This window comes from Schistocerca cancellata, chromosome 4 (assembly GCF_023864275.1).
Source record: "Schistocerca cancellata isolate TAMUIC-IGC-003103 chromosome 4, iqSchCanc2.1, whole genome shotgun sequence".
Taxonomy (NCBI): domain Eukaryota; kingdom Metazoa; phylum Arthropoda; class Insecta; order Orthoptera; family Acrididae; genus Schistocerca; species Schistocerca cancellata.
Window position 1 is genome coordinate 708908634 of NC_064629.1, and position 26364 is coordinate 708934997.

Sequence of the window (26364 nt, forward strand, 5' to 3'; positions counted from 1 at the left end):
ATTAGTTTCAAAAACTGTATACAGGGTGGTCAGAAACAGTTTGAAAAGCTTGTAAGGGTGTACAGGTTAGTCTGTGCTGAGAAACAATCGTTACGTTACACCATTCCCGAGTTAATTAGCATTGAAGTTAGTCAATCAGTCTGTTGAGTGCAAATTCAAGTGGCCCACCAGATATAATCGGTGCCAGTTGTCATAGCGTAAATGAAAGTGTCTGAGACTGTGAAGAACACATTTGGCAACACTGTCTCTGGCAGGCCACTTGAATTTGCTTGCGCAATAGCTAACTTTGATGCTAATTAACTCGGAAATGGCGCAACATTTCGAATTTCGTTCTTAAAAGTTATTTTTCAGTACAACCTATCCTGCAAAGCCCTTACAAGCTTTTCACACTGTTTCTGACCACGCTTTTATGTGTATACAACACCAGAAAAAATTATTTATTGTAAAGCAGATTTGAAAATTATTAAATGATTATAAGAAATTGATAATAAACAACCAAAATTATTGTTAACAAATTGCATTGCTAAATATCATTGACAATAAATCATAACTTAATTTTTTATATCATTGTTATTATTTACAAAAGAACCTGGCACTTTTGCTACAGAGTACAACTGAACTATAGAGAGAAAAAATTATTCTAATAAATTCAGAACTTAATTTGTATATAACAAACCTGATCCTCTCACTTTGGCACATGGACCTCAAATGACAAAGTCCGTGCAATTGCTCTACTAACAAAATTGGGAGGCGGGAGGGGGAGCTCGAATCTTGTTGGTCCAGAGGGGAGGAAGTGACCTTCACTTTCCCACCAATTTGGTGTCACACAATTGTCAAAGATGCATAGGGTGGGAGAGGGGGGAATCTTATTAAGTTCTGGCCTTCATTGCGCCACATACAATAGCCCAATGACTACATGATCAGTATCGGATTACTTCATGATGTACCACATCAATGTTCCACAACCAGGTGCATGGGCAGGATTCCCCTGGGTGACCTTGGGTAGAACTCACCCAGCTGCCTTAGGTGTAATCTTAGGCTACATGCCCTTATCTTATCTAAAGATAAGTAATGGAGCATAAGTGGTTTCGTCGTTGACCGACCCTAAATAACTGCTACTTATCAATTACTGCATCGCCTTACATAATCACCAGAGGTGAGGCATCAAGCGACGTTGACCTGTCTTCATAGTGCTACTGCATAACTACTGACGTGAGGTAAGTGACTATGATCTCTATGAACTAGAACCAACTGCTATCCAATTACCTCAGAAGTTATCGTCAACTTGTCTAGAAATACCTGATATGTTATCTTCAATTTGTTGAATGAGTGTCATTACAGAAAATTAGCAACAATTTATTACATGTGGCTGACATTGAAGCTGAAACATAGTCTCAGTACAGGTATATAATTTCAAATGTGAAAACACATTGCCTTCGAAATTTCTTTTAATGGCACTAGGGATGTTCAATAAATAATGCAGCACTTTTTTATCGGCCAGTTAAGGTTGAAAAAAACGTGAAATTTGCTGTGGGATATCGCGGAATATTCCCACTTCAGACCATAGAGTTTCATGAATTTCCGATAGGTAGCGGCGCTGTACATAGCCTTTAAAGTATCGTCTGTGATGGAGGTGCATTCCAAACAGAGAGCTGTCACTGAGTTTCTTTTGGCGGAAAACCAGAGCAACACAGATAACGATAAGTTTTAACGGAATGTGTATGGAGATCTGGCATGAACAAAAGTACTATGGGTTGTTATGTGAGCCGTCTGTAATCTTCGAAATAAAGTAAAGTCATGACAGTCTTCTGGGACTCTGAAGGGGCTATTCTGTTTGATGTCCTCTCTCGTGGTGCAACAATCAATTCTGAATTGAAGAAACGACTTCAGCATGATCGTCGACACAAAAGAAAAGTGAAAAGAGTAGTCAATAATACTGTGTATTTTAATCCTGATTCAAACCAATCTGCCTTCAAATGCAGGTAAACACATAAAGGCCAATGGAGACGGACTGCAGTTGCACTGACTGCCTCACACAGAAAAAACGCAGTTTATCTACTGCTGAACACTTCTTTCTCTTCCAATAGGATTTTAACTTTGTTTATAGCACTAAAGTGGATAGTATGCTTCTGGAAAATACACAGTCTTCTTTTAACAGCATAAAGAGATGTAACTACGCAAACTGATACCTAAAAAAGGAGATATTTTGGTCTACTTATTGAAGTAGGCTACTTCATTTTTGTATGTGTTTTGGAGTCCTTTTGATTCCAGAGAGCAGAGTTTATTCCATACATGGTAGCAGGCAGTGTTCTGCCTGTCAATAAATTTTTTAGCTAATCAGGTACGTGCTAATATATCTCATATGAATATGTATTGTTGTTAGGTTTATGTATGAAAATGAATCATAAGTTTTATTTGATGGTGCCTTCGACCCCAAATAGGGACAGAAATGTTTCTCTTCAGTTTTGTGGAGTTAATTGATTATTTATCGATAAAGTATGTCTGTGACTCTCAGTAAGGTCTGCTTACTGTAAGCATATATGATTGCTCATGAAGTTTATTTGAGTTATCACAATTGGTAACTGAAGTAGAATTAAAAAAAACCTATAACACTTTAGCGACATACTTAAGGCATATTGAAACTGTAAGCAATTATTATAAATAACAAGACACATTTGCTGCAGCTTCTGCATTTTATTACAATTAATGTTACCTGTTAAAGTATTCTGCTAAAGAGGACATGAAATCAAACCCTCACTCTGAAGAGTCAGAGAAAGATTCTTCCCTTCTTGCCAGTATGTTTGTGGCTTCTTATCGATTAAAAAAATTATAGTCATCATACTTAACGTTTATGCACTATTGCACTCAGCTGTGTAGTCTGCCAGATTGCACTCACTACAGTAGCATTTAAAACCTATGCAGTGTATGAGACTCCTTACCTGAAACTGATTATACTGTCCTATTTGATCTCATTAAAATGATAATATTACACGTTTTGATGTCAAAGAACAAAACTGGCATATACTTTCACATTTCCACTTTGTTTGATGGCTATTCATTGATTCAGATTTATGTAACACTAACCTTCTTCATTTTACATATCTATTCCTAGTCACTTTATACTGCTATACTGATCTGAACATCTTCTAACTAAAACAAAAATTGATCATGTATTTATTCACGAATCAATATACTCTGATATAGTCAAAACATTACTTAATAGTGCATTGGTCTGCATTTGGAACTCAATGCAGCAGAAGTTCTGTGTGGTCTGGATTAGACAAGTATTAGGTAGATTTCTAGAGGTGTGTGTCATGAGATGACTATGCATGGACCACAGAGTAACCATACATTACAGGCTGGTGGTTGTCAGGTGTGAAGTTGGTGCCCAGTGGTATCCTAGATGCATTCTACCAGGTTCAGATCGGACGTACTTGGCGCCTAGACATTATAATGAGTTCACTACCATGCTCCTCAAACTAATTGCACACGATTCTGGCTTGTGACATGGACAGTTATCCTACTAGAAGATACCATCGCCCCCTGTGAAGACACCAGTCACATAGTGATACAGGTGGTCCACAATGGTGCTCACATATTCCACAGCTGTCATGGTACCTTCTGTTACTAGCACCATTCCCATGGACGCCCTGGTGAATATCCCCCAAACAATAATAATGCCCCCACCATCCTGTGTCAGTGTTGCAGTGCATGACAACACTTGTGATTTATCTGACCTGGCAATAAGTTTCTGTTGATCAAGCGTCCAATCTCGATAATCCCATGCCCATTGCAGTGATAACTGACAATGTTGTTGGGTCAGCATGGCAATCCAAAAGGTTGTCTACTGCAGAGCCCCATGATCAACAATGTGTGCTGAATGGCGCATTATGAAACATTTGTACCTGCACCAAACACTGTACTCTGTCATCAGATATACTACAGATCGCAGCCTATACTGCTTTAGAGAGCGGGAAAGCCTTCCAGCGCTCCCGTTATCTCATACGACATAGACGTCCAACACCTTGTCACCTACTCGTTGTTTTACTGTCCTTTATCCGCTTTTCCATAGGTGCCCACGACAGTTGCATGTGAACAGCCGACCTCTTTTGCACTTACGTCTGGGGACTGCAAATTGTGGAGCCATTCAGGTGAACTCCGCTAACTTCGGTTCGGTTGACTTCGGGTCTGCTGCATTCATAGTGCTTCTGGTGGCAGACGGTAAAAGTTTGACAGTTTACACTTTACAGTCCCTGTTACTTTCGTCTGTACTGATCGTTACCTCGCTTGTTTTTGTTGTTGTTACTGTGTTGTTCTTATTGTTGTTGTTATTGTTATTGTTTGGTCCGGTTCTCCTTAGAAATATGGAGCAATACAATTGCAACAATAGAAACTTACATCGCCACATCCGCTGCAAGCACCCGGCTGCTGTTAGTGACAAATTTACGTGTGATTTGTGCGGGTATTCCACTCCTAGAGCAGATTCTCTAAAGTGTCATGATAATGCTGTACATAAAACAGAATGCAAAAATATAGTACTGTGTGCTTTATGTGAGTTTGGCAGCTCAAATAGAAACGAAATGCTTCAACGTTATTCATTGCTCCATGATCTAGTTATCCGCGAAGAAAATCATGAATTTTGTGATCAAAGTAAATTTTATGAATGGAAAAGTTTATTAGAAAAAGATACTGTGAACGAATTTGTACATGCACGAGGACAATGTAATAAAAGTGCTGATGGAAGCAGTAAGTTGTATCTTAAGCGCCACGGTGATGGAAATTACAAACCCCATGGAAGCAATGAGCGTCAGTTTAAACTAATGGGCAGTAATAAAATTGGTGGTCACTGCTCATCTAGAATGGATGTGACACTTTATCAATCAGGCCAAGTGAAAGTTATCTTTTGTAGCACACATGTGGGTCATTAGCAGGAGATGGGCTGGTTGAGGCTTTCGAAATTTGAAAGAGAGGAAATAGCAAAGAAAATTGCTATGAAAATTCTATTTGATCGCATTCTCAACTCCCTTAGATACCCGATTCAAGGTAGTGGTTTGCAGCGTCATAACTTGCTGTCAAGAAAAGATATCCACAATGTAGCACAAAGTTACAACCTGAAGTCTGAGGCTATAAGACAAAAAACCAATTGTACTGGTGTGGAATCGTGGGTGAGGGAGATGTAGGAAACAGGATCTGTTGTCCAGTACTACAAACCACAAGGTGTGTAGGGTAAAGGGACACGAAAATCAAGGGCAAGTGTATGAGCTAATTAGAACATTAATGGAGTACAACAACCGAGAAAGTTTTCAGGGAATTTTAGAAGAGGCTATACACTACATGAAAACAGAACCGGACCTTTCGGAATGTGGGATGTATTTTGAAAAAACCTACAAGGCCTCATATACGAATTGGGCATATTGTTACCAACAGCACAACACTCCGAACACCAACATGCATTTAGAAAGAATGCACGGTCTGATCAAATACGTATATTTGAAGGGAAAGAAGCCAAAGCGACTGGATGTGGCCATCCACGCACTTATGCACTACTTGCAAGACAAGTTGGGTGATAGGTTGATTCATATGGACAAAAGAAAACTGACGACCAAATTATCAACCATTGGCAATGGCATCTATCATCAGAGCAGTTGAAACCTGGAAATGTTATTTGTGGAGATAGAGAGTGGGAAGTAGTATCAGCAAACAATGAGGAGACATACATTGTAAAAAAATTGCAAGACAGTCTATGCAAATGTGAGCTACGTTGCTCTGACTACAAAGTTTGCATTCATGAATGCAAACTGTAGTTTTGTTGATTCAGCTATCAAATTCAACATGTGCAAACATATTCATTTAGTTTGCACATTTACAGCTGAAAAAGTTGGCAGTGAACCTGAGTCCTCGGACACTGACTTGATTGTCTGTGAGCCAGGTAGTGGCGATAATCAGCACATCATAATAAAGGCGCTGCAAAACCCTGTCACATCGAAACACTTTTAAAGCCTGGAACACAAGCAAGAAAATCTTTTGCAACAGTTTAATCTATGTTTGAATGAAGCCACATCTGAAGAGGCATGTGAAGTCATCAGCAAATGTCTTTCCTCTCTGATGCCCACTCTTCAAGCTATGCTATCTACATCAACTAAATTACCTGTCCTTTCGTCAAGTAAAGTTTCTCAATTTGAGCCTCAGAATAGGTTTGTGCCCACCAAAAGGAAACGGGAAACAATGTATGAGCCAATCATGAAGCCTGACACCTCGGAAAGAAGAAATACTGTCACTGGAATATTAACAACACATCAACATGAGGGACTGAGCAGCGACTGATATACACTTTGCAGGAGGGGTCTAGAGCCTTTAATGTTGAGACTTGGAATGGAGACAATACACAGTTCTTGAGTGAATGTTTAGAACCTTATTATTCTTGAATTTTTTTTAATTGACTGCTGCACTGATCTTTTTCTCATATTTTGGAGATGAGGAGCAAGATCAATTACCTCCTTAGCCTCTCCATTTCTGATTGATGAAATACATATCAAAAGCTGGGTAATTCTTCATTTTATTGTATATACCAATACATACCTGCAAATTTTTACAGCACTCTTGGAGGTTTTTTAAAGAGGCACTCCATACGTAAATGGAGTGGGGGAAAATCTAATAATCAGTACAGAGGGTTTAACCTCTGTCATACACTTCACTGGCTTGCAAAGTATGGAAGAATGAAAATCAACTGAGAAGCTACCAAGTATACATTTGTTTTATCTACAGGGCCACACTACTGATTTTATTTCAAAATCAATCTCCTTGAACATAATTGTGGATGTATCAAATGTTGCCATTAAAGAATTATGTTGACAATGATATACCAACGTACCAAACTTTAGGCTTGTCATGCAATGCAAACCAAATTTCATCAAAATGGTAACTGATGAAATTTTAATAGATATTTGAACAATCTGATACAGAATGTCTTATGTGCAATTTAAATTGCATATCTGAGGCATTTAAGATTACAAATATTATCAAAGAAAGATACTATCTTCTACTTCACCATTGTTCAAACCACATAAAAATTGTAATTTGACGGTTTCCTTTACTTTTTAAAGCCTTTATCATTAACAGCGATGATTTTCATTTTTTTTTATTTATCATCAAAGAACACAAATGGCAATCAGAGCGCACAGGCAATTAATGTTGTGAACTTGCACTGTTATACTAAAATACTCGTAAATTCCTGTAAACACAGTTTGCACTTAACTAGCAATTTCGTAAAAATAAATAAATAAATAAATAAACCCGAAATATCTTTAGTGAGTAAATTTCCTATGTCACTACTACTGAGATTATAGAAACAGAACGCCCAATTTTTAAAATATTTCGTGTACCAACAGGTAATGAATAGATCTGACTCTAATAATAGGCTCATTACGCTAAATACCTTATTTCATAAAGCCTGCCAGTTGTTTCTGACTCTTCAGTCCAGTACAACATATTAATAAATACTTCACCTCAGGCTTATGAAATAGCGATGTCGAAAAGGCTTCCTTCGAATCAAGTTTTAAATTTAGGGCATTCCGAGAAGAGCAGACCCTAGGACAGCAATTGAGGACTGAATAAGATAATACTTTCTGATTAAAACTTGAAAATAAAAAGTAAATGAAATCGCTCAAATGTTTTGTGAAATGATTTATTATCTAAAAGTAAGAAATAAAAAGATTAAAGATACATTTGACATGCCATGAATGTCGCGTGACTTCATGTACAGCAAATGAGGCATATCAAATGTACTGACAAATATACTTTGAGATGCGCTCTAAAAACTATGGATAAAACTTTGTACATAGTATATATAATAAGGATTACAACGTAAAGAGTTAAAAAAAATTTTGAAAATGATCGATTCCGCACCAGAGCGCCACTTCAAAGTGCAGCACAGAATTTGCAGACGCTTCCCCTACGCTACCTATGTCTCGAGTGTAGTGTTTTCACATTTTTTTACTTAAACACTTAAGCGGTCTTATATATTTGTCGGCTATTGAGAGTTTGTGGTCAGCTAAGAAATACGTGTCTTCACTTCACTGACGAAATAGTCAAACGTTTCGGTGCACATTCTCATACATTCGCGGAATTTGTTTGTGATCCTCATGGTTGATGGATAAATTCAGGGGCGGCATTCTTTAGAAACAGCTGGTCGGCTATGGTAGCCATGTTGTAGCGGGAGCTCGTCGTCTGCAGACCCGAAGTCTGCCGAACCGAAGTTAGCCGAGTTCACCCGATCGGCTACACGATTTGCAGTTCCCAGACATAAGTCTCTTTCGCCAATTCTGAGATGCTCGTTCCCAGATGCAACACCACAACAATCTGCCCTTTGACAAACTCGTTTATGTCAGTGTATTTCCCTATTTATGGCCAATATCGTCACTATAATGATTCTCCATTTCTCTCTCCTTAATGCATCATGTGCCTGCAATGCCACCAGGTGACATTCAAACTCTTGGTGGACAATACTGATGATTTTGGCTTATCAGTGTATATATGACATTAAAGTGGCGGGCATTACTGTTTTACACTTAAAGGCAAATACATTTATGCAAGAAATGTGCTTAATGAGAATTAAAGGATCAATTAAAATGATATTACTGGTGGATATTCTCACCACATATGAAAAAATAAAAATACACTTATTACAAACGTCTTATGCCAGCTACACACAAAATTCTTCCATTGAAATTCCAGGTACATGAAATGAGATATGCGTTGCTACTTCAAAATTAAGATTACCGTGTGCACCACAGTTCGCGAAAACATCGTTCCCATGATATAACACGTCATGCATAACAGGGTTTCACAAGATTAGCTGTCAATAAGCAATGCATGAGACAAACTGACCACAAGCACATCAGGTGTCGCTGCAGTACGTAGATTCCATTAGTAAAAGTCAAATATGCAATTTAAAAATAACCATGATTCCAAATATACACATATAAATTATTCTGAAGTGTTTATTCTACTCATTAGATGATTTTTTGGATATAATCAGTGGGTAATTTGCCCACTCCCCACAAAAAAAATTAAAAATATTAAGTGTCATGTAATATTTTGTAAAATGTAATATCTTGTATCGGCACCTTTTATTTACCTGACACATTCCATATCATTACGAAGTGTTGTATTCATGATCTATGGAACAAGTACTACTCTAATCTTATCTTATAAAATATTTTTGGTGACTTCTTCATGACAGAATACTGCTAAAGAACCCTAAACATCATGTTTACGATACTTGGTTTATATCATTACAAAACTGCAAGTACCAATGCTTTGGCGAATTGTGGCGCACATACTAACTTTAATTCTGACATGCCAATGCATCTCTCATTTCACGTTTTATGTACGTGTAAATTCAATGGAATGATTTAGTGTGTAGCTGATATGGGATGCTTGTAATAACCTTTATGATGGTATGTCGTCATTTGGTTCTTATATGGGTTAATGTTCCATTATTTACATAACAATTTGTAGCACTTCTTGTAATTTTATTACAGATCTAAAGATTGTAACTTAGTTTTACCGAAACTGGTTATCTACAATGAAGTTTTTTGTAGTGATCTCAGCTAAGAAGTTCTTCCTCTCCTAAGTAAACACTGCGGATTGGCCCTTTGAGCTAAACATGAATAAACTAATAGTATGTTTTATGTTTACAAAACCATTCCCATACCACTTTCTAACACCACAAACAGCGTTACTACAAGTAAGAACAGCCCCTTTCATGAAAGGACTCGAATAAACTGATTTACAACAACAACAACAAAAACTGTACAAGAATAGCAGAAGTATAAATGTGATTTGGTGTAACAAAAGAATTATTTAACTTAATGAAACAGAAATAAGGACAACAGTCGGATTTGTCCTTAGGGGCATTATGGATATTATGGAAGGATAGGGAATTTTTAGCATTTGTCAGCAAATTTGATAATTATGAAACATGGTAAAGAAATTATTTAACTGTAGAAGTATATAGAAACTCTTCATTTCATAAATTCGAGCAAAAACAATTTCAGTGCATCTTTTGAGGTAACTAAAACACTTCATCATATGACTCTGAATGTACATAGATATACATATACGTAATTTGATTAAAATGTTTATGATATTTATATTTGTCTTAGATGCAAATATTTCTGTACAAAGTTCCAACCTGTAAACTATTTAATTAAGTGGTTAGGTGGATACCACTATTCACAACGATTTGAAGATGAGTAAGTATAATAATAATAGTAGAAAAAGTTAGAGATGTGTGAAAATTTGACAGTGGAAAAAGCAGAAATACCCAATGGTAACTAGAGGTTATAGTGACATGGAATAGATAATGTACACTAAGAACATTGGTCTGTAATTTATGAACATTTATAGGAGATGTCGTAATATTTGATCTTGTCACACTAGTAGTTGAAGAAGTGACAGAGCGTTATTAAAACATGTCTAAGATAAATTTTTATTTCATTGGCGACTATCGAAACATGATTGAATGTGTCCTATTTTATACAGTGTATTTCATTTATGTGTGATATGTATATTCTCATACTTGAGATGAGATATACGGCAAGTCAAGGAACTATATATTCCCATTTCGGTTACTAATAACGGAAATATCTTTTTTTGACAAAATAGTTTCGATGATGCCAATTTACTCTTCTGTAACTTCTAATGGCAATTATCACTGCTGTTCTGGCAATTATTGAAACCAAATTACTTCAGGTATCGAGTTTGTGTTTAATACTGCCCTCTGTATGAAGATCCGAATCCGTAATATTGTTCTTCTATATTTTTGAGGGACTTAATAAAGTTACTGAGCAAAAAAGAAACTCTGCTTTGCAATATCTGGCATACAGTCACCCTCGACGGGAAATGTACGCAAGAAGTGTCTCACATTACACTCGTAACATCGCTGCTGCAAAGACATGATTTGACTGTCAAATAATCAGTGACTAACAAGAATACGGACCTCACTAATAATGCAGATTAGGTGTAAAATTTTGAGTTAGTGGAGCATGATTTGTTTGTGACGTTTAAGAAAAATAAAGAAAGTATTTAAAAAATAGATATGTGATCACATTTTGCGTGTGCATGTTTGTACCCAACACCTACGAAAGATGAAATAGCTGTAGTAAGTCCTGCTGCTTATAATGTCATGAAAGCTGTCATATGGTAAGCTCACGACAGTTCTTATAATTACTATCTAAAGCTGGCATACAGTAATTTTCCACAGTTTAGATGTGCTTGATTATTTTACGTCATTTGCTACAAAAGTTTAGCAGATAACAGAACGTCGAAAAATGTAGGTGGTTAGGGACACACTGATGTGGGAATCTCGTCAGTGAGCAATTTATGCCAAGTGACACCTTTATCCTTGGATCATCGGTTTGATATGTTAATTCTGTGACATCAGCGTAGAGTGAAAAACTGGATGTACAGCTGCTACATATTTAATGATGATATTGTACGTATCCAATCAGAACTTAACTTGGATTATAGCAGACCAACCTAATATTTCCGAATTAACAAGACGTTTTACGTGTTTTATTAAGGGAAGATGCATGACGTTTGGTTACTGAAATGCAGGTCTGCTTCAGCTGAGCTTCATAACTATTCCTGTTGCCCGTATGCTAACTGAATCGTCCCGTTGTTACGCAGGAGAACAAGTAGAATACGGAAACTATATTTGGTGTCACTTAATTCATACCACTTATTGCTGAACCGTTAACTAGTTAAACACAGCTCTGAGTTATAAGAAGAACAAGCCACAGGTGACTGAAGACTTAAAGTATCATGTGTCACATGTTATATCTCACATTCAGCATAGCTGTTACATTGTTAAATGCCAATTGTATAAAAGCTACGTAGTACTTGTGAACGGCAGCATATTGAGTATTCACGTAAGGTGTGCGTTTCCAGAAATTTCAGCAAATAAAACTTTGGAAGATTTATTATGTAAAAACCTTTAGCATCGTGTGTGCCAGGAAATGAAAGTGACATGAGCGCATTGCAGTTAGAGCTTCCGTTCAGTTTCATGAGAGAAACATTTGTACTTCATTTTAATTTACACAATTTTTTTATGCCATACTTTATTACTTAAAAGTTTAGTAGTGTCTACTGCACATCAAGGACATTATTGTTACTGTTACCTTATTAACAGTAGGCCTATATAATTTCAAACTGAAATGTTTGTAAGGTGTTAAGTGGGGTTATACATTATAGGTCCATGTAGCCTAAGTGTATCAGTTGTTTTATTGGTGGAATAATTATGTTGTGCAGCTCAATGCTTACATGGAATGTTCATTTCAGAAAATGTGCAGCAGCTAGAAGTGTCTTATAGACAGTTTATGCATTGGCCTACTGACAACATCCTTACAACATTTTTACAAGGAGCACATATTTACTTTGAGGCGGCACATATCCAGCATTGCTGGTAGAAACAAAAATCAGGTGCAACACTCCTAGCTTTAGGAGCAATTGGTTTGTTCTTAGAGGTGGTATGAGTTGTTGGTTGGGTGAAGTTGTGTGTGTGTGGGGGGGGGGGGGGGGGGGAAGAGGTCATTTAACCCTTGTTAGGCACAGTTTAACGATTTTCTGAATTGGATTTTCTTGTTTTATTGTAGTGTAGTTACTCCTCTCTAATGTTATTAACAACTGCTCTGTTTAAAAACAGTGACATTCATAAAGGCATGGAAAAAATGTTATCTCCATAAATTGTAGTGTAACCAAAGATCTCAATTATGCAAATAAAAAAATTGTCACTCTTCCCCAACTGAGTAAAATTTCTATCAGACAATAAGTAGAGTTTTAAAATTACATGGAAATCTGTATGACAGTTCACAGTTCCTGCCACAATTCTTGGGTTCATTCATTAATTGATAATTATGTATGTACATGAGATTTCGGTCCAACTGCGTGAAAGGTGCATATTTCAAAATCTCCTCTCTTCACGTGTAGCTTGTCACTTCTATATAGACAAGCATGATTATCTCATAAATGTTCCATAACATAATACATATATTTCAATAATACTTATAATGAAACTTGGGATTTCTGGACTTTCAGAAAGTTAACAGTTGCCACCTGATTCCCTGAAGGAGAAACTGTGTCTTGAAATAACGTGTACTTGTATAAGGTTGTTGACAGACTGTCATTTAACTTCTGAAAATGTCATGGTTATTGAGTTTCTATGTGATTTGGATTATTTATTCGCCCAGGGATCATCTCACAGTGATATAGGATTTGTTGTTGTTATACAATGAAAATAAATAGATCAAAATAAACACACACAAATAGTATGTAAGTATGCTTCTATGAGGCAAGGATATTTAATTGGCAGTGACCCTGTTGAAGGAACCATCCCAGCATTTGCCTGAAATGATTTGCGGAAACCTAAATTGGGATGGCTGGACAGAGCAAACTCCATCCACTGTAATATGTCAGTGTCTTAACAAGTACATTGCCTAATTTGGTTTGTTTCTATTGTATAATGTCCTTTAATTTATGCACAATTTGCTCCTTATAACATAAAACAAAACATAATTTTACTGTGCAGTAAGAACATCCACTAATGACTGCTGGACCTTGGGCATGCTGCTATGCCCGTTCTATTAACTCCAGTGTATTTAGAAAGCTTGCTCTGGGCCCATGAACATGCAGCTAAGTCCAATGCATGTCTTCATGTCCTCCCAATAGGCTACCTGAAAAACTGAGTTGGCATATTCCTATGGTAAGTGGGATGTTGACCTCAGGAGAATTATAAGACATTACTGTTGCACATCATAGGTCTTTTATAGTCCCTTTTTTGCAAGTTTAAAAGTCATGTCCATCTTGTACCTTCAATCTCTAGTAAGAAGTCCCATGGCCAAGAATTGAATGTATATAGGAACGTTGCCACAAGACAATGACTGTTACAAACTGATGATAGAACTCCAATTCCTTCACCCGAAGAAATTTCTAAGTGACAGGTGTCTGAGAAGGGGTGGCATGTACTTCGACTAGGCATAATGATGCTTATCGCAGAACATTGGTGCAAAGAATCAGAAATTAATCATGTAATCTTAAAGGTTTACGATTTAGCACGTGCTTACAGCAGAACATCTAAGAAGTATGGGGGTAGTTGTATTTATGTAAAATAGAAGTGTCCGTTTAATTCAAGAGTAAATGTAAATGTCGTGTAACTAGGACCTCCTGTTGGGCAGACCGTTCGCCGGGTGCAAGTCTTTCGATTTGATGCCACTTCGGTGACTTGCACATTGATGGGGATGAAATGATTATGATTAAGACAACACAACACCCAGTCCCTGAGCGAAGAAAATCTCAGACCCAGCCAGGCTCCTTAAGATTGACAGTCTGTCGCACTGACCACTCAGCTACTGGGGGCGGACAATTCAAGAGTGATCTATGTGCAGTCAGTGAAGAGAAGCATTTTGAGTTGTCAGCAATAAATTAAGGGACCAATATAAGTGTAGAAAATTGACTATTGTATGTGTGTACAAATCTCCTAGCGGAGAGAGAAATATATTTTTGTTTAAACTAAATAGGGTCTTGATATGATATCTACTCCAAAGGACAAGATCCTCACATATGGAGACCTAAATATAAATACACTGAATCGTGATACCACCTGTAATTTATTCTTAAGCATCAGTCAGTTTCAATTTAGTGTCAATGGTTAGCAACAAGAATAACAGACCAATCAATAACAGTTATTGATCATGTTTTAACAAATTTAGACAAAGAAAACTGTAGTGTGGGTGTAGGAGAGCTAGGGTTATCTGACCACTTCAAGTCAAACTGTAAATATGGAAGTGGCCACAGCAAAAACATTGAAAATCCATATTTATAAATGAATATTTTCTAAACCAAAAAGGTATGACTTTTTCAAACAAATAGCAAATCAAACATGGGAGTAGTATACACAGAGGTAGATGCAAATGAAAAATTCAAAAATTTCAGGACACTGTTCAAACTAAAATTCAAAGAGACTTTTGCTAAAATTCATTAGCATCAGTGGAACAAAACATATGGACAACAAAGGGCATAAAAAAATCACCCCAAACACTGAAGTACCTCACGTCCATAAACAACAGCCAATCTAATACAGCTTTCTCACACTTTTATAAACAGGATAGGGAAACAAACATGAAAGTTCTGCTTACAGCAAAGAGGGCTCATAATTCCAAATACTCTCAGCTGAAAACAAAAACAAATATTTGGAATATTGTAAAGGAGGTCACAGGTACCAGAAAGATGAATAAGACAAACGTACAGATCCGATACAAGGGACCCTAATAGCTCCAAAACCTTTGCAAACTATATAAATAACTACTTCAGCAGCAGAGGAACAAAATTACAAGAAAAATTTCAAATAGCCCCGTATGTCAAAAAGTCCAAAGGCTGGTTTGATACAGCACTAAATGGTACTCTATCTTGTGCAAGCATCTTTATCTCTGAATAATTAGTGCACTCTACATCCTTCTGAATCTGCTTACTGTATTCATCTCTTGGTCTCGCTCTATATTATTTGCTTCCTCCCCCCCCCCCCCCCTCCCACACACACACACACACACACACTTACTCACTTCCCTCCAATACCAATATGGTGATCCCTTGATGTATCAGAATGTGTTCTATCAACTGATCCCTTCTTTTGGTTAAGTTGTGCGACAAATTTCTTGTCTCCCCAATTCCATTCAGTACTTCATCATTAGTTAAATGATCTATCCATCTAATCTTCAACATTCTTCTGTAGTACATCACTCCCTTCCCAACCATGTCCCCTTACTCTTATAACTGCCATCTGGTTTCTGCACAAGTTGTAAATAGCCTTTGCTCCCTGTTTTGTGCCCATGTTACCTTCAGAATTTCAAAGAGAGTATTCAAGTCAACATTGTCAAAAGCTTTTTCTAAGTCTACTAATGCTGCAAACACAGATTTGTGTTTCCTTAATGTATCTTCTATGAGAAGTCGTAGAGTCAATATTGCCTCGCGTGTTCCTACTTTCTCAGGAATCCAAACTGATGTTCCTTGAGGTCGGGTTCTATAAGTTTTTTCATTCTTCTGTACAGAATTCATATTAGTATTTTGAAACCTTGACTTATTAAAATGATAGTTCGGAATATTCACACATGTCAGCACCTCCAGTTAACAAACTGAAAAATAAAATTTCAGCAGGTTTGTATGCTGTTCCAGCTTGTCTTAAGGACTGTGCAGGGAGCCTAACATCACAGTTAGTTGACATTATAAAACATTTGTTCAAATAGGGTTGCTTTCCTAACTATTTAAAGTATGCAAAATTACTGCCTCTCTTCAAAAAGTGACATGGAAGATATACACTATTGGAGGCCACTTTCACTACTCTCATGCTTTGCAAAAATAATAAACACTATTGTGAAAGATAGATTTATTAACTATTTAAATAAATACAACCTCCTTTCCAATGACCAGTTTGGTTTCTCACCAGGAAAAGGTACCGAATTGACAATTGAGTATCTCTCAAAACATGTTGTAGAAGCATTGGGTACAGTACCTTGTATAGTCCTCAGTCTAACTAAAGTATTTGACACAGTCAACCACAAAATACTGTTAATTAAACTAGATGAATTGGGAATAAGGGGGCTGGTGAAAAAATTGTTTCAGTCATATCTATAAAATAGAGTGCAGTTAACTGAGGTTACACATTTATCAAGTAGCAGTGAAAATCTCATTCTGGAAACATCCCCTAGGGTGTGGCTAAGCCATGTCTCCGCAGTATCCTTTCTTTCAGGAGTGCTAGCTCTGCAAGGTTCGCAGGAGAGCTTCTGTAAAGTTTGGAAGGTAGGAGACGAGATACTGGCAGAAGTAAAGCTGTGAGGACCGGGCGTGAGTCGTGCTTTGGTAGCTCAGATGGTAGAGCATTTGCCCGCGAAAGGCAAAGGTCCCGAGTTCGAGTCTCGGTCGGGCACACAGTTTTAATCTGCCAGGAAGTTTCAGCTGTAAATATATTGAAGAACATACTCTTGACTCTAAATATATAAATATAGGCTTATCACAGGATAGTGTGCTAGGTCCAGTACTGTACCTTATTTTCATTAATGATTTATCACAAAGTATCAAGTGTGGGCAAACAATATTGTTTGCATGTATAATGACCATGAGTGGAAGCATGGATCATTGCCTCAAACTTTTTAAAATGCTGCAAATATTAATTTTTCCTTGTCAATATATTTTAGAGTGTTATGTAAAAAAAAATGACTACTATGTTAAAAATTGTTTGGTACATGATTATAAAACTAGAAACAAGTTATAATTTGCATCTGGAACAGAAAAAAATAAAGTTAAAGCTCAGCAGAGTTCATTGTGCATTGGCATCAAATTATGTAATAAAGTACCACAACATATAAAAGACATAGAAACTATTTGCTCTTTCCAAACAGAACTAAAAGATTATTTACAAAATAAAAGTTTTTGTGTCGTAATGGAGTACCAGAATTGAAACAATTACCTTATTTAAGTAGTACTGTATTATTTATAGTAATAATAATTAACTAAGGTTAAAAAACAAATGTAATTAGATTAAATGAAAAGTCATTGATGACTACTATATAATAGATTAATTTTAAGCTGTTAATTTTTCAATGTTTTGTATGATGAAATCCCTACAGTGTAAATTGTTTCACAGATTAATAAAGAAATCATTGAAAATATCATAACCTGCTGATGAGATTCTTTTTGCCAGTAACTTTGTGCGCTCATTTGACATTAATTGAATATCTATATTCACCCCTAAACACTTCGTATTTGTTACACAATATTTAGATTTATCATCTATGCTTAATGTCGCAGAGTTATTTCCCCTCTTTATGTAGGAGTACATACTCTTTAGTCCAGCATTAGTTTACTGCATAAAGCCCAATCATAAACATCCTTGAATGTTTTCTTTGCCTTTACTAGTAAGAGTTCTGGTGTTTTATCAGTTGCTGTGATGTTGCTGTCCTCAGCAAAGAGGATTGCGTCTTCATGTTTCAGACTGTCTGCAAAGTCATTGATAACCATTAAAAATAGAATTGAACCTTTGATATCCTCTGAAACCAGAATCGAACCCAATATGCTGGTACACCCATGTTTATACATTTCTTCTTTGACTGTTGTTTTACCAAGAATTTTTCATCAGCAGATGTGAAATATCCCTATCTTTTCGACCCTTTTTTCCAGATAAGACTGGAACCACTCTACTGAACTTTTGACAATTTTCCTTTAGTGTCAGGGAACACTAATTTTTTTACAAATAAAGACGCACTGATTTGCCAAAATTTAACGCATAAACAATCGGATTAGGTCTGAAAAGTTCATGCAACAGTAGACTTTGTTACGGTAATGAATTTTCTTGCATAATTTTGTGTAGCTGGCTTGAAATCTGAGCAGTGTATTGTCATCTTGTTATAAAGGAACTAACCCTTACAAAATTTACTAATTTCTCTTGTGAATTTAGTGCTTATCAGCTTCAAACACATAGTGCTACTTCACTTCTCTTATTGTTGTTTTTTTTAAATAGTAAAATGAAAATATTGAGTTATTTTTGGAGTAATGTGCTCCAAGCCAGCAATCCCCATTGATATGGATGCTACTTCATAAGTACAGTCATAAATTAAAATAAAAGGTGAATTATTATTATTTATTAAATAATCCTTATGATTGTAATGGACATTATTACTCAGTAGGTAAGCAAAATAGCGTTATTACTTAATGTACGATTTGTTACTTCCACTATATTTATACAAAGACACTATGTCAGTCTTTTGTTGAAACTTGTTACATGCTTATTTTTTTGTGTTTGCTTACCAGCTTCATAATAAATGTCAGTTATCCAAAGGTAGGTATGTAGTTTTCTCCATCTTGTAAATGACAAGCCTTATGACATTTACTGATAAACAGAAGTAAGTAGCAGTGATAGCCTGTCCTCTCTTACGGGGTCAGTAGTGGGGCATGTACACATTGTGATGCACAAAAAAATTGTTAGAATTATTCAGGAAACTTTGAAGTGACATTCAGCTATTCTGACGTTTCCTACAACTAGCCCAGTCAACGAAGGAAAATTAGGGGAAAAAAATTTGTGTAGTCGCAAGCTTTTATAGAATGGTAGGGCGAAGTGTAATGAAAAACATATTAAAAATCCTGAGCTGTAGGGTGTGAGCATTGTGGGGGGGGAGGGGGGGGATTAAAGGGCACTTGTTTATTTTTTCCTTGAATAACTCGAAACCATGGCTTCTAACAAAACTGTTTCCCAGTACAAAATTAAAGTACATTGAATTTCCTACAAAAAAACTCCTATTAATTTTTTCTCTAGGACTACTAGTTTCCGCATTACAAGGGGTGTAAAAGACACAATTTAAAAAAAAAAAAAAAGAAAAGAAAAGAAAACAGCGTTTTACTGGTGTAAATTAGTGTTTAATGCCTAATGAACTTGAAAATAACAGAAAACATACATTGGTTATTATAAAACATCATCTTATCTTCGATTTGTAAATTTCAAAGATCAACAACTGTATTGTTATCACCACCACCTTCTCCTTCTTCTCCTTCTTCTTCTTCTTCTTCTTCTTCCAGATCGAGCCATGGTGCACTATTTGTATGTGTACCATGACACATGCCAAAGACATCACCACATTCTTCTTTAACTGTTTTATGTCACCAAAATTACAACCAGCAAGACTCTGCATGGTTCTGGAACCAATTTCTAGGGCTTGGTAACTATTTATTTTTGAGTTTCCGGTTATCCCTGTCAAGAGAGACATTAGTGAATTCATTTTTGAAAAAGGAGGATGGTCACTGAACCACTCATAGACCTTTGCCCGGCCTTGCCCATCCCTAATTTGCCATGACACCCGGAGATCAACATGCTGGTTCCCACTTAATAAAGTCACTCCAGTAAACTCCTCTAATGCTGAGCAGATGGTGGCCGCTCCAGGAGATCCTCCAACCAACTTTGCTAGAACGGAGTTAGTTATGACTCCTCCTCATGCCAAACCACCTGAGCTTTTAATGGAGCATGTTAGTCTGTTCTATGGTTGTGTCTGACCAAACCCCTGCCCAAGAAGATGCAGTTCTATTTATGGTGAAATAATCCTTAGCTGCAAATCCTTGAACGCATCTGGCCGGCTAGTTTGTAATGCTATCATATCTTGCATGTAAAGATGTGCACATTTTGCATACTGAAAATTACCACTTGCGTGAAAGAAAGGTATCATTTTGTGAACACGTGCCAAATATCCATTCCCATTACCATGACATTCAAAATCGATTAACTTGTTCATTAATGAAACGTTATTGAAATACTCAACCCACAAAGCAGCAATAGGTCCATTGTCTGTGTGACGAGCCAGCTCATTTTTAAATTTATTTGAAAGTGATGCCAAACAATCATCTCCCTCAATTTTTTGTACAGTAAGATCTTCTTTGTTGCTAAAAATGCTGATAAAACTCTTCTTTCCTTCCTCTGAGACACTGGCATCTTCCTGAATGATCAGAGATAAAACACTTGAACAAGTAGGTGTTCTCTAATACCTATGTTGTAAGCATGTCCAGATAACATCTTTTCAACAGAATTTGCGGCGTAAACTAAGCTTAACACTTCTTTCAGCCCAGACCATGCCATTGTGTGATCAGTGCACCCCACAAACGATTTGAGTGTATGAAATCCTCCAAATCTCACGGATATTATCCCACACTGGATTTCTCGAGCCTGGTCGAAAGTAACGAGACAAATTATGGCACCTTGCAGCTGGCTATTGTTAGCAGTGTATTGTAAATCTGTGTACACTGTATTGTAGTCATTTGGTGGTGAATTGATGAACGTGAGGAAATTTTCTGCACTTCTTTCAACACTAATTGTGTTACTGAGAGGCTGCATAAATCCCTTTCACTGGGGAACTGTTGACACTTGTGGAGTGGTCTGCACAGAATGAAGCCATTTAACACACATCCACAGTATATCTGACGTGGTGGGTGTTAATATGTCAGAGGGAATGGGATCAATTATTTTAAAGTCAGGGGCAGTAATGTGCCATAATGCATTTCTTCTGGGGTGTTCAAATGTTTGAAGTTCCACAACACCAAGTTTGTCTACTGCTGTGGCCAGAGAGAGCCAATTTAACCTTTTGGACCTCTTTAGATGGTGGAAGAGCTGAGGCTTGGGTGATGCATTTCATTTGATGCCCTCCCCCCCCCTCCCCCCCCCCCCATGCCCAAATACTGTGGAAAGTATTCCAGCTATCGATAGTGGAGACATTGAAATTGGCATTGTCAAATACATACTGACAAAATGTTCCACTTGGGACAGGCTTTTCAGTGTGGCAGACAGCTGATAGCTCTAGCTTTGTACTTTCTAATATGTTCCACTGAATCCGAAAGCAGCTAGTAGAATGATCAAAGTTTTTGATCCGTACTTGCTGTGAATGAAGAGAGTGTCAGCATGTAGTATAGGTGATAGGAATGAATGAGGGTGAATGGCAGCAATGAGGGTATGGGATATAGGTGTCAGCTTTCTTTTAATTTTCTGTTTTGCCCCGTTTTTTTTTTTCACCAATATGCAGTCCGTGAAGACATGGAGTGTACGAGGTATCATTTCCTCAGCTTCACTACAGAATTTGTCACTGGGTGGAGAAACAGAAAATCATACACCATTAACTGAATATCCTCTAAGATTATAGTGGCAGCTGCCTTCACAGTTCTTTCCTATTCTGCTTGTTCATTTGGCACTTTGAAGAATACCATGCATCATTTAAAATTTTGTTGCCTGAGCTACGAAAGCACACAACAGTTTTTCTGGTGTGGACTGTGCTGAAAACAATAGCATCCCCATACTTTTCTCTCTGTCTGTCCTTGACTGTCTTTATGTGAGGTAATGTTCCAGAAACTAGCGCCAACAGCTCTTCTAAGGTGAACTGTCAGTCAAAATTCCCCTCTATGTAATAGAATATTTCCTCTATTGATGCATTAATTTCTTCATTCTCATGGCGTCCACTCTGTCTAGATTTAGGCACTGAACCGATGAAGAACCTTTTGTAGCAATCCTCATGATACTTTGCATTTGCAGTGTGTAGATCTCTAATGGAACAGATATGTCTTTGGATGGTATCTCCCCATTCATCCTTCCTCTTCTGTGCATGAACTAAAATTTTATTATAATAACTGTAAACCTTCCAATGCCATTTTTGGGTTTTTTCTTCTGTTTATCAAAAAAATTCATCAATTGCTTCTGCACAAAACAGACAGTTAGTTTTAAAATCAAATTTTGCTTCAGCTGAATGCAGTTGTTTGACTCCAGCTGATGTTGAAGGCTGTTCCTCTGAAAGAGATTCTCTTAAAAACCTTTTAATTGAATCACCTATAGTGTACTTTTTCCTGCGAGATGCATGAACAACACCGCTTGTTTCGTTTCTCAAACCTTCAGCTTTCCCATCTTTCCTCAAATAACTGGCATTTAGCAATCCACATATTCCTTTCCCAACAACATTGCATAGGTCTCCGACGTCATCACACTCACAGATCAAACACTTCTCTGCAATTGTGTATAGGAACATATTTCATGTACAGTCTCTCTTAATCATGGTAAGTAACTAATAACTTAGTAAAATGAATTCCAAATATAAGACAGTCTCTGCTAGAATATTTAATAAGGAATGACACGTTTCGTGCTCTTAGTGCACGATCATATAAACTGCAACAAGTAATTATTACATGAAACTTTTGATTTGTGAACCTGTCTAAGCCATTAAGTAGTAGTATAAACAAAAAGTGGGAGGTACAAACATACCTTCTAAAGGTAGAGGGAACCACTGAACTCACTCAACAGTAAAGTTGTTTTGTCGACTCACATGAAAGAAGTGGACATAAAATGCCATGTGTAAATTGAAGAGCGAGCAGTTCTCATGGTGGGGGAAGGGGTCTTTCCCAGAAAAAGCCGCAACAAATGTACAGTGTTCCCAGCAATCAGTTTCCCATCTACTGGTGCAAGGTGGCGTGCAGAGATGTACATAGATTCTTTTCAAATGTGTAGTTCTATTAATAACTAATATCTGTATTCCACTTACTGTTAATGCAGTTGTGGAAAATTAAACACTTCCTGCATGTGTCATCGTACAACGCATTTTGTGAAATATCAAAAATCTCCAGCTGTGTCTGCGCACTGCGTCACCAGTGATTTGCAAGGTGCGCTGTGGAAGGGTCAGTATAACTTGGTAAACACCCTGGAGTTGGTCCTTGGAACATAATGGTGTAGGTGGAGTGAGGACTCACTAACATGCTCTTTGTTTTGCAGACGCACAAATAAGGGAAGTGCTTAACATCGTTCCACGTCATGTGTTCCATCATCTTCTACCCTCCACCACCCATCCCCCTCCTCCTCTCTCCAAACCTCCACCCTTACTTGCTGCCACCTGTTACATCATCAGAGCAATATTTGTCCATAAGTACTGTTCTACTACGTAAATGAGTTAGAGCCATTTAATATCTGGTCTTAATCAACTTCATTTAACAATAAACATTAATTGTATACCATTAAGGCATTGTTTTTCTAAATTTGCAATTTTTCACCCCCTTGTAATGTGAAAACTATTGATCCTAGAGAAAACATGAATTGGACCATTTTTGTAGAAAATTCAGCATACTTTAATTTCGTTCTGGGAAACGTTTCCACTAGATAGAAGCCACGGTTTTCAAGTTATTCAAGAAAAACTTAAAAAGAAGTGCTATTTAAATGTGCCCCCCCCCCCCCCCAACAGACACACACGCCCTACAGATCAGGATTTTTAGTACATTGTTCATGACATTCCCCCCTTAACACTATACAAAAATTTGCGACAACATGAATTTTTTCCCCTAATCGTCATTTTTTTGTCTTCGTTGACTGAGCTATATGCTATTTGGCAAGTGCAAATTCCACAGATTATCAGTTATTGGATTGCTTATAGTAGTGTTAGTGAATAAAACAAAGTTCAACAGAATACCAGTCCCTATTGATAAAATTCTCTCTTGCTTCCAACTAACTCAAGTAGTTTAAAATTCATGAGCTTGTGACTGAGTAGTGCTTGGCTATTGTCAAATGGTGGCTGTCATGATGATACTGCTGCCATCCTTATACAGGGTGTCCAAGTTGAAATGGTCAGTACTCAGGAATATGACAGGAATGATCAATGGAAGCAACAAAGTAAAGTAAAGTAAACATGGACGACTAAATCGATTGTTTGTCTCCTTTGGAGCCATCTAGTCTTTCCTGTTACTGAGCCACATAATGGCAAAAATATGAGCTGCTTTGTGTCATCCTAGTCGGCCAGTGAAAGATAATACAGGCCTCAGAATGCCAGCATACCAAGTAGGTGTGGATAGTTTTGTGTTGGGAAGACTGTGCGCATTGTTGGTGTTTCCGCCTATGCTTTCCTAATAAATTGGTGGTAGCACTGTCTCTATTGATACATATCACTAAACTGAATTTTGTATTGTACTAACTGAGAGACCCAGTATAAGGATGGCGACAGCAACCGCACGGCAATCACTACTTGAGAATGGCTAGATAGTGCTCTTTCAAAAGCTCATGGATTTTAAATGACATCATTTTGCTGGAAGCTTGAGAGAATTTTATCATATTGCTGTAAAACCATGCATTCATATACCAGTCCCTTTATTTTGTAAAATAACTCAAGTAATCTTACTGCTTTATTGAAATGTGGTGCTCCAATTGCCAATTGTTTTGTACCAGTAGTTTTGTTACTGCGACTTCTTCCCAGCCAATTGAGAGTTATTCTCAAATGCTTTAAATGTTTATTCTGAGGACAGTGCAATTATATAAAAAATGTATAAATTCAGACACACAATTGTTGTCTGGAGTAAATAACCAACTACGCTGACATAACTAACTAAGCTGAAATTTTGTAACATTAGTTACCAGTCGATCAACTGATACTGATATTACATCAGACTTTCTGTAAAATTCTTGTACTTGCCCTCCATTTTGTAAAATGTGGGAAACTTCTTTGTCAGACTTTAAGATGGAGCTGAATAAAGAAAACATCCCTAATCTGAGGACACTTCTAGAGAATCTTCATATTTTTAACAGTGTCTGGCTAACTGAAGTTACAAATTGTCCTATTGATCTACAGTATCTTCAGTTCTATCAAAAAAATTAACTGTACCTTTTTTATGCTTATACCAATTACTGATTGCTTAAATTCTGGTTATCAAAGAATGAATAAAAGCAGTTTACCTGGATTTTTACTTGCACAGCCTCTTTATTTTATGTACTTTGTAAGTTATCACTACTTTCTTCTTCATCTCATCTCAAAGGTTAGAGTGTGTTCTCTGAAATACTGATCATGTTGACAGACCTATCTGTAGTGTAGCCTAAGGTGTAAATTAGCCTGGATGCTTATAGGCCTAATTTAGTGAGTTGGTGAAACCAGCAAACATTAATGCCAAACAAAGGTTATTGTAACGGATTGACCTGTAGCATAGCCTAATGTTTACATCTGCACCATGTTTAAAACACTTCGTAATATTTAACACTGCAAGGTTGATTCAGGAAACCTATATTAGACAATAGACAAGTTTATTTTGATGCATATTTTTTACACATCATACGTAAACTACCAAAAAAATCTGGGAGGGATTCCACATTGTAACTTTTGCTCATATTCAGCTGAATAATCTAGTTGCTGTGGTTCTGAACTAAATATATGTCTGAGAGTAAATTCATGGTAACACTCTTTTTAGGTATTTTTGTGTGTTGCTACCCACTTGGCCTTTATTCTTTTTATGTGGAAAGCAGCTCCTGATTTTCATTTTTGATGTGCTGACACGTATACGTATGTGTCTGCCATTAAACCAAACTGTTTCTGTTCCAGATGGAGAGGGTGCACAAACTACATGAAGTGCGCCCATCTCTCAGCCAGATCACACACACAGAGTTCCATCATGGCCACAGCCGTCGATATCTACGATGTTTTGTAGCATGTTTCGTGTTCTTATTCTTTCTGTTAATGCTGTATGTCCCAGCATATCATCAGACTCGTACACGTGAAGACCAAATACACATTGGTAAGTTCTTTGCATGATGTTGTCTTTCTAGGGTTTAAGGGTGGTATATCTTTGGAATATCTTGTCTGCATCTGGAGGATTTATACAGACAGACAACTGAAATCAATTCGCAAAGAGTATTTAAAGAGCCACATTGTTTGATCAGAAATGCATAGTACCTAAAATAAAAGATTTTCCCGATTATGACTTGAAGTTGTACAGTCTACTCTAAAAGTTTTGATAAAGTAATCAGGTACTTTCTATAAAGTTATGTGCACAGTG

The 26364-nt window shown here is 37.0% G+C and overlaps 1 protein-coding gene across 1 annotated transcript in view; it reads left to right on the forward strand.

Annotated features, from left to right (window-relative positions):
- Nucleotides 1–10974: 10974 nt before the first annotated feature.
- Nucleotides 10975–26364, forward strand: part of LOC126183699 (beta-1,3-galactosyltransferase 1-like) — a 77030-nt gene continuing 61640 nt past the window's right edge. The window contains exons 1-2 of the mRNA XM_049925880.1: nucleotides 10975–11205; nucleotides 25911–26103. Of these exons, the coding sequence (XP_049781837.1) occupies nucleotides 11203–11205; nucleotides 25911–26103 (196 nt within the window). The 5' untranslated portion in view covers nucleotides 10975–11202. The remainder of the gene's footprint in view (nucleotides 11206–25910; nucleotides 26104–26364) is intronic.